Source organism: Uranotaenia lowii, chromosome 3 (genome assembly GCF_029784155.1).
Source record: "Uranotaenia lowii strain MFRU-FL chromosome 3, ASM2978415v1, whole genome shotgun sequence".
Classification (NCBI taxonomy): domain Eukaryota; kingdom Metazoa; phylum Arthropoda; class Insecta; order Diptera; family Culicidae; genus Uranotaenia; species Uranotaenia lowii.
Window position 1 is genome coordinate 190201730 of NC_073693.1, and position 13988 is coordinate 190215717.

Here is a 13988-nt window from a genome sequence, read left to right on the forward strand (position 1 = left end):
ATGGAAAGAAATGGACGAAAACAATATTTTAATGGAAAACGAAGAATGAAAAAAGTAGGGCGAAAAACCAGATGTCAGACTTTTGTCGATACCTGTAGCACTGCCTGTAGGTTTTCTTTTAGCCTGTTCGTGTTTAATTTCCGGTATTTTTAACATAATAATAATTTTCGTCGTTTAAGACTATTTTTTATCCTTCTCAGAAAACATTAGTCTTTGTCTTCAAAAGTGCCGTGTACGAAAACAAGCCGAATACGTTCAAAGCTATAAAAGGAATTCGTAGTAAGAACAGAAAACATTTATTTTAATTATTCGGGGCTTCAATGAACCCCTTCAATTTCAACAGGAGTTAAATTAATCAAATTGTTACTATTTTCTGCCAATTCTGTGATTGACACACGCCCTCGTAGTTTGATAAACTTAGCAACGGCATTAAGTTCGTCTTCAGAGATGTAGATAAACTTTCCTCGATCATCAATAACTCCACTAATGCGACCTTCTTTTTGCAAATCAACTATCCTATCGATGACAGCTTGAGTTTTCAGTTTGAAATGAACGGCCAGATTTTCCAATACCACAACTTTGGTTTCCTAAAAAAAACAAAATTAATATGAACATAGTCAAAGAAAATTGCAATACATAGTAGATTTCTATATAGTTATAAAAAATTATGTAATAACCTTGATGTAGTTGATGAATTCTTGCACCATGTTCTGTTTATCGGATTCCTCTTCCTGGTCGAATCCTTCCTCCTCGACACTAAATGCTTCCTTCATTCGTAGGTATTCTTCATACTCCTGTCGTTCCTTTTCTTCACGGGCTTTCTTGGCTGCCTCCTCCAGTTTTCGTTCTTCCTCGGCTTCCTTTTCCTCCTGCCGCTTACGCTCTTCTTCAAGCAATGCATCCTTCTTTTTTTGATCTTCACGCATTTTTTGTTCAGCTTCACGTTGGGCCTTTTTTTCAGCTTTGGCCTCCAGTTTTGCACGTTTTTTAGCGCCTATCTTTTCACCGCTGAGATCTTGAGCAGCATGGGGTATTCCTTCATCATCCGAATCATTTTCCTGGGCAGCAACAACAGCTGGTGCAGCTATCCGCGCTCTGTTTCTTTGATTTCTTACGACTTGAGCCCGACGGGGCAGGTTTAGATCTTGAGCTTGTGGGCGTTCATCTATAATAAAAATGTAGTTGAATAGATGTGCCTATGGTTGAGGATATTATTATTATTATTATTTTATTAAAGACATTTTACCATTTTCATGGCATTCGTGTCTTAAAGTTTCTTAAAAGCTAATTTACATAATGATATCCTAACTTAAATCTTATCGAACATTTCAATAGCTTTCATGAAGTTTATAATTGCTGTTTCTTTCGATGAATCGTTATGTAGAATTCCACTGATATCTCCGGTTATTCCATGATCTCGTCTGGCTTGGTCATATCCATCACAATCAACGAGAATATGTTGAACAGAAGTCCGTACTCGCCAGCGGCTTCGGCGTAGTGGTTAGAGTTCAAGTCATCTACGCCAAAGTTCATGAGATCGAATCCCGGTCATGGCATACATAGTACACTTTCTGTGGTCTGGTGGTTTTAGCATTTGTGAGATGCTAGCCATCATTACTTCGAAAGATGTGCGCTTAGAAAGAGACGAACCAGCCCAAGGCTGAAAGTCTCTATAATAAGAAAAAAAAAAAAAAAAAAAAAGTCCGTACTCCACAGAATTGACATACAGGTGGCGAGTCTTTCTCAAAAAGGAATGAATGAGTTAATCGAGTATGTCCTATCCTTAACCTACTCAAGACTCGCTGTTCAGAAGCGTTCCTGCGATCATTCCATTTAGTGGTACATTTCTTAATCCTTCTCAGGAAATTTGAAGAAGCGTACCAATTTTGTTCCCATTCAGCTCTTATTTTGTCTTTAACAAAGCGTTTTATGTCTTGGGCTGGGAGAGGTATAACTAAAGGTGTTTCATTTCTTCCTGCTTTTGCTAAAGAGTCAGCTTTATCGTTACCCAGTATACCAGCATGCCCAGGAACCCAGGCTAGAGTGAAATTATTGTTAGCCAACATTGTACTGAGCTGTTGAATCCAAGGGTTTTTTGAATTTCCTAGTTGAATTGCATCAATGCAGCTAGCAGAGTCCGATAAAAAGATGGTGTTTTTGTTTGGATCAGCATTATTAACTGCATGTTTCAGGGCAAATGTCTCTGCCGAAAAAACGCTACATATACCTGGAAGGCTGAAACTTTCACCAAGTTCACCTTTTAAGATGCCTGCTCCGACACTGTTGTCTTCCTTCGATCCATCTGTGTAAATTTGAACGTGGTTGCTATAATTAGATATAAAATCATAAAATACGGGAACTACAATCGTGCTAGCTGTGCCTGCTTTTATATGCTTACGCATGTGATGGTCAACATTTATATTTGATGAGTACCATTTGCGTTGGCAGTTATGTTTCACTTTGGCAACTTCAGGTAAATTCAGATTTGCAGTCGTATGTAACAAATTTTCGACTCGATGATGTAGTGGAAGATTCTCAGAAATAAAATCTTTTTCTAATAATCGTATCGATAAGGATGACAAACGTTCAATCATCAGATAATAGAAGGGCAAGCAACCAGCTTCGACTAGGATAGATTCCCCAGGACTGGATCGAAACGCTCCAGAGGCTAATCGCACTAGTTCATTATATTTGGTCGTAAGCGTTCGATTCATCCCATCGATGTTGAGGCTTGTGATACCTAAGCCATAAAAGATTTTAGATACAACAAGTGCAGTTCCCGCTTTAAGAAGCAAGGTCCGGTTACTCCTGATCAGATTTCGACCCAGTATTCGAATTATGTTGAGTCTTTGTTGACAACTTTTTTTAATTATTTGGAAATGTTGTAAAAAGTTAAGATTTTGGTCTACAAGGATACCTAAGATATTCATCTTTCTGACCCGGGGTATTGGTATTTTATCAATTTTTATCGCACGTTTTTTTCGGGGATGCTTCATGGTACAGATGTGCATTAGCTTTGATTTCTTTGGTGCTATTGAAAATCCCACTTTGGATGTCCATTTTACTACATTATTAACCGCTGCTCTTAGTTTTTTTCTGACAGTTTTGTTACAGATGCTTTTAGAAATGAGGAGAACGTCATCTGCGTAAAGTAGGATGGAGATATCCTGTGGAATGTCATTAAAAATTGGTTGCATTGCAACCAAAAATAATGTAACTGATAGTATGGATCCCTGTGGTAAGCCGTTTTCAGCAATCCTGTTAGATGAAAGGGTACCATTTGCCATAACTCGGAAGGATCTGTTACAGAGGAAGTTATTAATCATTGTAAGTAACCGTCCTGTGATTTTCCACTTCTGCAGGGTTTTAATAATACAGAGACGATCCGTGGTGTCATATGCTTTCGATATATCTAATGAAACTAATTCAACATGTTCTTCTTCTTCCGGTTTTATCAACGGTTCAAGTTCGGCAAAGTAGCTGTCCACTCCACGACCAGTTCGAAAAGCATGTTGGCGATTATCAATTCGTCGATTATCTTCCAGTTCAGTTATTAGTCTACGATTTATCAGCCTTTCGAAGACTTTACCGAAACAGCTGAGTAAAGAGATCGGTCTAAATCCGTCTGGTTTATCTAAATCTCCGTCTGGTTTTGGGATAGGAATTATTTTCCCCTCTTTCCATTCCTCGGGAAATTCTCCTTTGTGCCAAAGGCGGTTGAATAAATTGAGTAAAGATGTCTTGGAACTTATGGGCAATTTTTGCAATAATGGATAGCCAATATTATCTAATCCAGTGGCTCGACCTGTGGATCGGTCTAGAGCCCATAAAAGTTCTTCTAATGTGAAGTCTTGGTTAAATAGTTTAGTTGACCCAGAACGGTTGTAATGATCGGAACATAACCGAGATGGTAGGAGTTCGTCTATACGATTAGTATTATCAGGGCGCTTAGAACGATCTTCATATGCGTCAGCTAGTGTCTCCGCAATTTGTAGAGCGTCATCAGTAATACCGGAGGGTGTAGTTAGGATTATAGAAGAGTGTTGACGTTTGCCTCTCAATCGGTTAATGTTGTTCCAGATTTGCCTACTAGAGGTTTCAGGATTGATACTTTCTACAAAATCTTCCCAGCTTTTTTGCTTAGCATCTTTGATGAGCTTTCTGCAAATGGAACGTGCTTCGTGGAACTGGACTAAAATTTCCTGTTTTCTGTCATCGTCTTCCTTAAGTTTTCTTAACGCTCGTAGGTGTTTTCGCCTGTCTTTGATGGCAGTGGCAACTTCTTGGTTCCACCAAGGAACTGATTTTGGGCCATCTTTTCCGCTGGATCTGGGAATGGATTTTTGTGCTGCTGATATTATGCGGTTGGAAAACTCAGTAACGCTTATTTCCTCGTCGGGATGAAGGTTTTCAGAAATCAATTCCTCATATAGCTGCCAGTTTGCATTATCGTAGATCCAATTTCTTTGTTTGATTGGTTCAGGCGAATTTTGTGCAAAGTTTATTAAGATCGGGAAGTGATCACTTCCACAACAATCTGATATGACCTTCCATCTTAACTTCGATGAAACGCAGGGGGAGCATAACGAGACATCAAGTGCTTGAGTTTTCCCGGTAGCTGGGTTGATTCGCGTGTGTGTTTCGGTATTCAGAACAATCATATCATGGTCTATAATAATATGCATTATTTCGCTTCCTCTTCTACGTGCTGCATACGAAGATGTTGAGATTCGGCTACCCCATGCTTGATGATGTGCATTGAGGTCCCCCAAGAGTAGAAGAGGTTTAGGTAGTTCCTCAATCAATTCTCTAAGCTTAGTTGATGCGTTTTTTTTTTTTTTTTTTTTTTTTTTTTTTCATTTCAATACAATTTTTTTTTTTTCACAAAATGTAAAACCATTCCAGTGAACAAATTATCGCTCTTTGAAGGAATGGTAGGGACTACTCGTAGGCTATTTCACAATTTTTTAATATAGAGTTGTGGTATATTCATTAGTTTGCAGCGTTGTGGTGGTGGCGGTGGAGGGTGATGAGGTGTTTTGATGATTGGCGGTGGCGGCTGGATGGAGTGGCTTGTGGGCGGCGGTGGTCTGGGTGGAGGGGCGAGAATAAAAAGAATAACAATTTTTTTAGCTATGTGGCAAGAAGATACTAGCGGAGGAAACGATGGATGTTTTGCTTGCAGATCGACAGCAGTTGTGATTTGAAACGGGAGGACGTTGGGCATTGCTTTAATGTGTCTGGTAGATTGTTGTATAGTTTACTTGCGAAGTAACTGGGTTTCTTCTTTCCAAATTCTGTTCTAACCCTGAGCAGACGAAGGTGATTTGCATTTCTGGACGAGCGGTGAGACGTCATTCTTTCGAAGTGCATGTTGTGATGGGAATCCCTGCTTGTTAGGAGTTTGTGGGTATATACCAGAGTTTGAAATTCCTGGGCACCTCGTATGGGAAGTACTGAATCGTCCATACTATATAACAGTTCGGAAGGGTACAAATACGGCAATCTAAAGACAGCCTTTAGCGCTCTATTCTGCATGGCCTGTAACTCCCTTAGGCGGCTTTTACAGGCTTTACCCCATAGTGACACCAGATATTGTAGTCTCGAGTGAAACAGCGCAAAATATACATTTTTCAGCCAGTGGGTTGGAATGAACGCAGAAATTTTCCATATGGCACCAACGACCGGAGCGAGTGTTCGTTTAAGATGCTCTATATGGGCTGCCCAGCTTAAGGTATCATCGAAATGTAGTCCTAGATATTTAAACTCGTTCACTCGTTCAATTAGAGTGTTGCCTATACGGATTATTGGCAGCTGAGGTATGGAGCGACGACCAGAATTGAACAGCATGTACGAAGTTTTCAACAAGTTTAACGAGAGAAGATTACAGTCGAAGTAATGCTGAAGGATTTCCAGATCGTTTCCAATCCATTCCACTATCTGGAGAGGATTGGAATTGCTGTACGATATCAATGTGTCGTCGGCAAAGAGCCGAACTTTGCCGTGCAGATTCAACAGAGGGAGATCGTTGATGAATATCAAGAACAACAGCGGGCCCAAGTTGCTTCCCTGCGGTACTCCCGTTGATATGAATCTTTTACTACTTGAAGCTCCTTTGAGGGAAACAAATTGTTGGCGAGATGTTAAGTAGCTTTCGATAAGCCGAAGGGGTTGTCCACGTAATCCATACCATTCCAATTTCTGTAACAGCAAGGCATGATCAATGGTGTCAAACGCTTTCCTCAGGTCCAAAAATAGGGCACCAGCATATCTACGGTTATCCAGATCATCGTACACGTCCTCCAAAAGTTCGGTTGTTGCAGTTAGAGTGCTGCATCCCTTTCTGAAACCATACTGGCGTGGGCTTATGAGGTCATATCTAGTTAAATATTCATTCATTCGAGTGACGAGTAGTTTTTCAATAACTTTATTCAAGACAGAGAGCGTTGAAATTGGACGGTAGTTTGATACATTTGATCTGTCACCTGACTTGAAGACAGGAGTTACGCGGGCTAGTTTCAATGCATCAGGATAGACACCAGTTTCGATTGTTTCGTTGAAGATGTCTGTCAAGATGTTGGAAAAAGCCAAGTGATGGGCTTTCACTGTAGCTACGGAAATATTATCTGGACCAGATGATTTGTTGGTGTCAAGGTTACTGATCTCTAACAGAACCTCTGCAACAGATGCCGGTCTCAAGAACAGGGAGGGCGGATGCGAACGAATAGCATTGAACTGTTGAATATCTCTGGTGCTGACGATATTTGTAGCCAATTGAGGCCCCACGTTGCAAAAGTACTCGTTGATACTGTTCGATACTTGGGCTGGATCGGTTTGTACTTCATCGCCAAACTTGAGGGTGATGGGGTTGTGTTCTTTGGTGTTACGACCCAGGGCTTCATTTAGGAATTTCCAGGATTGCTTCGGGGTTGCCGTTTGCATAAGTCGAAAGTAGTAGGTCCGTTTGCAGTGGCTTTTAAGTTTTGACAACCTTTTAGAGATAAGTTTCAGGGCAGCTTTAGACTGTTCGTCCGCAGGATTCCGTTTACAGTGCTTCCAGATCTTGTCTTTAGTTGATATTAGGTTCCAAGCGTCGAAGGTCATCCACGGGCAATTCCTCTTCACTTTTGCTTTCACTGTTATTGTTTTTGTGGCGCGATTTCGAGTGTTATTATATGTGTCAACTATAAAAACAATTTTTTCATTTGCGGATAGATTTTCTGGGATGTTCATCAAGGCTTCTGCAAATTCAGTGTTCAGCTGCTGGTGGTTGACGATGCTTTTGCTCAGGGATTGGGCCTTTTTATCGGAACTAGTTGACAGTGTGGTAACGATCATACTATGGTCGCTTGTATCCATGCAAATGGTTTCGTTTATTGTCGAGCCGATGATACTCTGAGAGCAAGCAACGTGGTCGAGTATATTCCCACTGGCCGGACGGGTTACAGCATTATTAACAACGAACATGTTGTGTGACTCCAGGATCCTCGTGTACTCTCTGACGGTGTTATTAGACATGTTGACTGGCACATTGGTATCTTCATTCGGAGACAGATATACAGATACTATGCACACTACGAAAAAAATCTGTAAAATCACATCACATGTGATGTAAATAAAAAGAAGCATCATATATGACGGAGTTTTCAGTGCTAGCTGTAAATTACACGTCAGTGAAATGTTGCAACGTGTAAAATAAAAAATGATGTAAAATTTTACAACATGTAAAATAAAAATGATGTAAATTATAAAACCACTGAATATTGGAAGAAAAACTTTCCAATTGGAATCTGTTTTGTTTTATTTATTGGTAATTATGATTCAATAATGGAATTATCTCATGTCATAATAAAAATAAAACCTTTTTGTAATTAATTTAATTTATTTCATTTGGTGACAATGATTTTCTTAATCTCACATTTTTTTTATATTAGGAGTCACATTCACACTTTTATTTTTTCTCGAAGACCGGATCCAAAGTTGAATAACTTGGAGCCGCTTCCAGAACCGCATCCTGCTTCACGAAGATCTCTGGGAACTTTAATCGCGGGAAAACTGCTTAAAAAATACTTTTTGGTGCACGACTTTGACTTGACACTTTGTTTAAATTTGTCTGATCCTATTAAATTTAAATTCAATGTCCTCATCACATTCCATGTCGTGTAATTTTAAGAAATTTCTATTTCTATTACATCACATATGATGTAATAAAAACGAAGCATCACATATGATTGGATTTTCAGTGCGAGTTGAATATTCCATGTCTGTAAACTTCAAAAGACGTGTAAAATTCAAAGACATGTAAAATATTAAAGACGTGTAATATTTAATTCGCACTGAAAATACCGTCGTATGTGATGGTTCTTTTTATTTACATCATATGTGATGTAAATTTACATCAAGTAATCGTGTTCCGTGTCAAGTAATATTTGTGTCATACGAATTCAGTGCTGTTAATGATTCAACTTTTTTTAATTTGTAAATTTACATCAATAAATCGCGTTCCACGTAATGTAATGATACAGGTTTTCAATTTCAGTGTTGTTAGGGCATCCGCAGCAATCGCGAGTATAGTGAAAATGCTCACGCGTTTGATCACTTTTAAACCGCACCGGGGGTTAGTATGTGGGTGAGCAAAATAGGGCCGTTGCCGTCGGGACCGACAAAATCACCAAATTTGCTCACTAGAAAGGGGCGAGAGCAAACATGCACTGAAAAAAATCTACCATTTAAGGCTAAGTTCAACAAACGATGTTTATTAAAATTTTGTAATTTTGGTAAACAATTTGTTGATTAATTAAGCAATTGTGGCTTTTCTTTTGATTCGTTCGAACGTGCGGACGGAATTTTGTTCGCGGGGGGATCGGAAATGTGTCGAAAATTATATAGAGCCATTTTGGAAGTATTCTGTGCTGGGTCGAAAGAGGTGAAAATTTAGGCCCTCGGAATCAGTGGCCCAGGGTTTGTTCTTCGCAGCCGAGTGGGTCGTCGGAATTAGCATAATTTTGAACAGTGCAGAACTTGCAATTGACCAGCATCGAGTAACAACAACGTAAGCAATGCAGGTAAGTGAAAAAACTGTTTATTTAGCGAAAATTTATTTTTTTAAAATTTTTTTCTACCCTCCGTACAGGTTGGAAAAGTATAGGCAGCAGATAGAAAAAAAAACTTCACTGTCTGACCGGGGCCATGAGCAGCATCTTTAGCAGATAAGTTTGAACCGGGGCAATGACGCATACAATCCTCCTTCTCGCTGCGCTGCACCAGGGAAAACGGTTCCGACTCACTGAAGCCAAAGTCTTGGACCAGCGGCGGAAAACCTCCTGTTTGATCGTGGAACTCCACAGCAGCTAGCATATTTCGCGCAAGTTCCGCTGAATTTCGGATGATTCCGGCTGACACTGCACAGAATTCACTTAAGTTCTAGCTGCATCCGCAACCTGACCCGGTTGCTGGTCGCTCGAAACTGCGTGGCCCTGTTGCTGCTGTATGGCATCTTCAATCAGCATGTCGACTTTGGCGTCACATAACGGATAGCAGTTAACCCGTCGAATAACCTCCAACAATCGCTATGCATAATAATAATTAATAATTAATAAAAATGATAATAACCGAAATTGAAGCGAAAAAACTATCGACTCCGAAAATTTATTCGATCAGTAAATTTAATTTAATATTTTCTGTTAAAGTTTTCTCAGTGCAATGCACAATTTAAAAATAATATGCTTCCACCCGGTGCGCGAAAGAGTGTGTATACCAAAATCGGTCCGCTGAAATGAGCAAACTCGGGCCGCGTATACTCTCGTATTGGTGCGTTTGCTCTTAAGGATTCAGATTTTTTTTCTGTGTGGTTACAGCTATTGGAATGTGGATCCGAGCGGCTACAGCTTGGATATTAGTTCGAATAACAAGACGTTCAAAAGGTGTACCGCATCTAACAGCTAGTCCAGCTCCTTGTCTGCCGTGTGTTGAGCATGAGCTAGTAAGCAATTCGTAGTTTCGGCCTAAGATGTTAGAATTCGTTTTGTTTGGGGATAGGTTTGTTTCTTGTAAGCACACCACGTGAGGTTGGTAGTTGGCGATGAGAACCTGGAGTTCATCCCGATGTGATCGCAGGCCGCTGATGTTCCATTGGATGGCCAGAGTATTGGACGACTTGTGTTGCAACTCTGTGATATCTGAGGACGAAGAAGCGACAGAGGGATTTGCGGATGGAATAGTGCAAAAAATACTTGCCTGAGGAGTGCTCAGGCTTCCAGTGCCAACACCTGCCATATCGTTACTATAATTCTCTTGTTCATTTTGGCCGGTAGTTGGCACTGGAACATGCCTGGTTGCTGGAATCCGCCTGATAGTGAAACTGGAACCTTCCATAGGATCGTATTGCTGGTTATCGAAGTTTTCCGTAGGGTAACATTCAGTAATCTTTGTTTGGATACTCTGTCTCGTCCCCTCGTCTGGCATAGGTAATGAAAAAGCGACAGGAGGATTTGTGGTTGGAAAAGAATGGAGGGTACTTGCCTGAGGAGTGCGCAGGCTTCCAGTGCCAACACCTGCCATATCGTTACTATAATTCTCTTGTTTATTTTGGCTGGTAGTTGGCACTGGAACATGCCTGGTTGCTGGAATCCGCCTGTTTGGAAAAATGGAACCTTCCAGAAGATCGTGATGCTGGACCTCGAACCATTCCGTGGGATAACGTTCTGTAATCCTTGTTCCCGTCCACTTATTCCTTAATCTCGTCCGCTCGTCTGGTTTTGAAAACGAAGAAGCGACAGAAGGGGTTTCGAATGGAATCGTGCGAGAGATACTTGCCTGAGGGTTGCTCGGGCTTCCAGTGCCAACCCCTGCCATATCTTCATTATAATTATCTTGTTCATTTTGGCTGGTAGTTGGCACTGGAAAATGCCTGGTTGCTGGAATCCGCCTAATATGGGTGTTGTAGATGTTGTTTATCGATGTTTGATTTGGAGTTGGTTCATTGATTTCTTCAAGCTCCAGTCCCGGTTGCTCGTCTGGTCTTGAGGATAAACGCAAGACTGCCGAGTGAGGACTTTTCATAATATCACGGGAGGAATCAACCTGCTGGTGAGAGAGGGGGTCCTGTGCCGTGGTGTTCTGTTTAACGTTATTTGAATTGGTACTTTGTGATGAAGAGACTACTGTGAGGTTGGTGGTTGAACTATCTTGAGATTTGTTAAGTTGAGAGGCCATTATTGTTCCATCGGAGACGGACCACTTAATTGGGGTCCGTTGGTTTTCCCTTTTTTGGCATTAAGTTTTGGAGGAGTAGTAGTTCTTTTTTTACTTAAATTTCGGTTATGTTGTGGATTAGCTTTTTGCTGGTATGATCTATTCGATGTATAGGATCCTTTTGAATCTATGCGGGATAATCTTGGTGATTGCTCAGTGGTTTTATCACTACCGGAAGGCTTCATAATCGAGTCAGTGGTTGGACTGATACTAAGTGCCCGTGGGGATGATGACCGTGTTTTGTTTGAAGATTGCTTCGATCGGATCATATCGGTACTGACCATATTCGATTTTTGTGTGACCGTTTCTTGTAGTTTTCGTAGTTCGTTTTTTACTGCGGCCAATTCTTCCCGAAGGATTTGGATAGTGCGATCTTTTTCATCAATTTCTGTCGATAGACGTTGTTGTACGATGCTTTTAAACGTTGTATTCCTTATTGACTCCCTGAAGATGGTTCGTGCTTCCCCGAAGGATAAACCTTGGTCGACCTTCAGCTTGATTATTGCTGCTTCCTCTTTATATTTCGGACAATCTCTAGCCATAGGAAAGTGGTTGCCTTGGCAGTGTAAACAATATGGATCATTCTGGCACGTTTCGTTTTCTTCAAGGGTGTGTATTTTAGAGCATTTCAAACAAACCGGGTTTTCAGTAGGGCATTTGTTTTTTCCATGTCCATATTCTGCACAGCGGAAGCAAATCATGGGCGATGGATAGTACGGGCGAATTTTCGATCTGATCATGCCAATAAATATGTATTCCGGGCGTTTGGAAGCTTGGAATGTCAAAATAAGAAGAGGTGTATTTTTCCTTTTTTCTCCGATTTTTTTAATTATCCTTCTCACTTTTGTAACCCCTTGGGATTTTAATTGCTCCAAAATAAAACTTTCATCCTCATCAATGGTGTCATGATCAAACAAAACACCTTCGACGAAACTAAGTGAGGGATGCGGTATGACTTCAACCTCGGTATCATCTAGTAGAGTTTTGATTCCCATTAGTTTTTCCGAGATGCTTTTAGAGGAAGTCCGAAAAACATATCTACTACCTTGCCCTTCTTTTGTAGTGTGTATTTTGGAAGCTTCGTGATACCCAACGGTCAATTGTATTGTTTGAGCGATCATGAAAGGTTTAGATGGAAGTCGTTCTTCACCTTTCTTGTCTGGTTTAGGTTTGGCTCTCATTAGTAGGATCCGTGTCTCGCCTAGGTCATCTGGTCCTAGCATCCATCCAGGATATGACGTACTATTACCCCCTCTCCTATCAGGAGGCTCTCGACACTGCTCCGCCATTACGACCGACAGCAACTTGTATGCAAGTTGTGGCGGTTATGTAAAATCCACAATGATCGAAATAAAGTAACAAATCTTCGTCGTCCGATATAATGTCACGAGTAAACTCCAGTTAGGTCGCGTACACAATATCTTATGAGTCACCCGGAAATCCTTGAAAAGGACTTTAACTGTTTCGTTCGCTTGCAAAAACCGTTTATTTAACACCTCACGTATCACGTGGTATATAAACAACAAACTTGCACGCGAGTCTGTTGAGGATATAAATTTTATGTTTGCTTAGTGATTATTTCATAAATCATTTCGCGGTATTCATTTTGGCGCAATGACATTTCGCGTATGAACCAGTTTGGAGATTTACCATTCAGCAGGTTGTAAAACTTCGCGGTTTCCCGATTTGTGATAAGCCTTTTGGCGGTATGGATAATTGGCAACTAACTCACTTCGCGGCGTGTTTCAAATGTTCAAAAGGCGGTCCTAGAAACATGAATCAGGATTGCGAGGATGTCCTTAGATCATCGTCCCTAGCTCTGGGTAAACCTAGAAATATTGAGCCTCCTAGATTTTTGAATAAACCTAGAAAAACGGGGCCGGCTTAGAAACATAGATCAGAAATAAGAGATCGCCTCATCACGGTGCGCGTTCGAACTAGAATGATGCCGTAGACGCGTTGTAACATTAACTGAAATGCATATAGGATTCAAGGAGGAAAATAAACTCCAGTGATTAATACGCGGAATGGAGTTATGCTTGATTTGGATCTTTCTCAAACCAGTTTGAATTAATTATCCTTAACCTGAATCATAGTTAATAACTGACAGTCTCACGTACTTCTAACAATAAACATTAAAAAGAAAATCGGTATCGAACTTTGTGAAGGGCTCACCATGGCTCGGAAAAGCGGGGTTGTGACTGTTATTGATCTATGCGGAGCAAATCTTACATTCCAAGTTTTATGTACGAAGTTATGTTGTTAGTTCTTGTAACTGAAGAGCTACGTTAAAGTTGATAAATTACTAAAACTTTTGATGAAGGCCTTGAGCTTACGTTACAAATTGTTTTCCTTAACCTGACTATAAAATTAATTGTAACTAACAGGCTACGTTGAAGTTGATAATCAATAAAATTACAAATATTTTTTTTAAGTTATGTTAATTTACCTTTTGTGTCCTTCTGTCTCGATAAGAACCACAAGGTTATTAACACGACAAGAAGGGCGGTTGCTACACCAGATAATAGAAGTAAATCCATTTTAAAAGGAAACTAAGTTATTACAATTACAACATATATTTTAAATTGAATTGTACTCGTGTCGCTGTGATGAAAGATGTTTAGCGTTTTGACTTTTTTTATTTTGACTTCCATGCACGCTAACGATTTCAAACTCAAAATTAAGTTCCCCGATAGGAAATTTGACAGATGAAAAATTTCGCCGTTCACATATTT

General features: G+C 40.2%; 1 protein-coding gene across 1 annotated transcript; it reads right to left on the reverse strand.

Annotated features, from left to right (window-relative positions):
• Positions 1-277: 277 nt before the first annotated feature.
• LOC129754808 (DDRGK domain-containing protein 1) lies at positions 278-13906 on the reverse strand. Its single transcript, XM_055751052.1, has 3 exons — positions 13703-13906; positions 678-1165; positions 278-587 (listed from the first exon to the last, which is right to left on the reverse strand). The coding sequence occupies exons 1-3, from the start codon at positions 13791-13793 to the stop codon at positions 318-320; spliced, it is 849 nt and encodes a 282-aa protein (XP_055607027.1). The 5' UTR covers positions 13794-13906; the 3' UTR covers positions 278-317.
• Between the last annotated feature and the right edge of the window lie 82 nt (positions 13907-13988).

Excerpts from the sequence above, each read along its gene's own strand:
- LOC129754808 (XM_055751052.1), bottom strand. The coding sequence starts at position 13,793 with ATGGATTTACTTCTATTATCTGGTGTAGCAACCGCCCTTCTTGTCGTG. Across the intron at positions 1,166-13,702 it reads GAGACAGAAGGACACAAAAG|ATGAACGCCCACAAGCTCAA; the intron begins GTAAATTAACAT and ends TTTTTATTATAG. Across the intron at positions 588-677 it reads AATTCATCAACTACATCAAG|GAAACCAAAGTTGTGGTATT; the intron begins GTTATTACATAA and ends TGTTTTTTTTAG.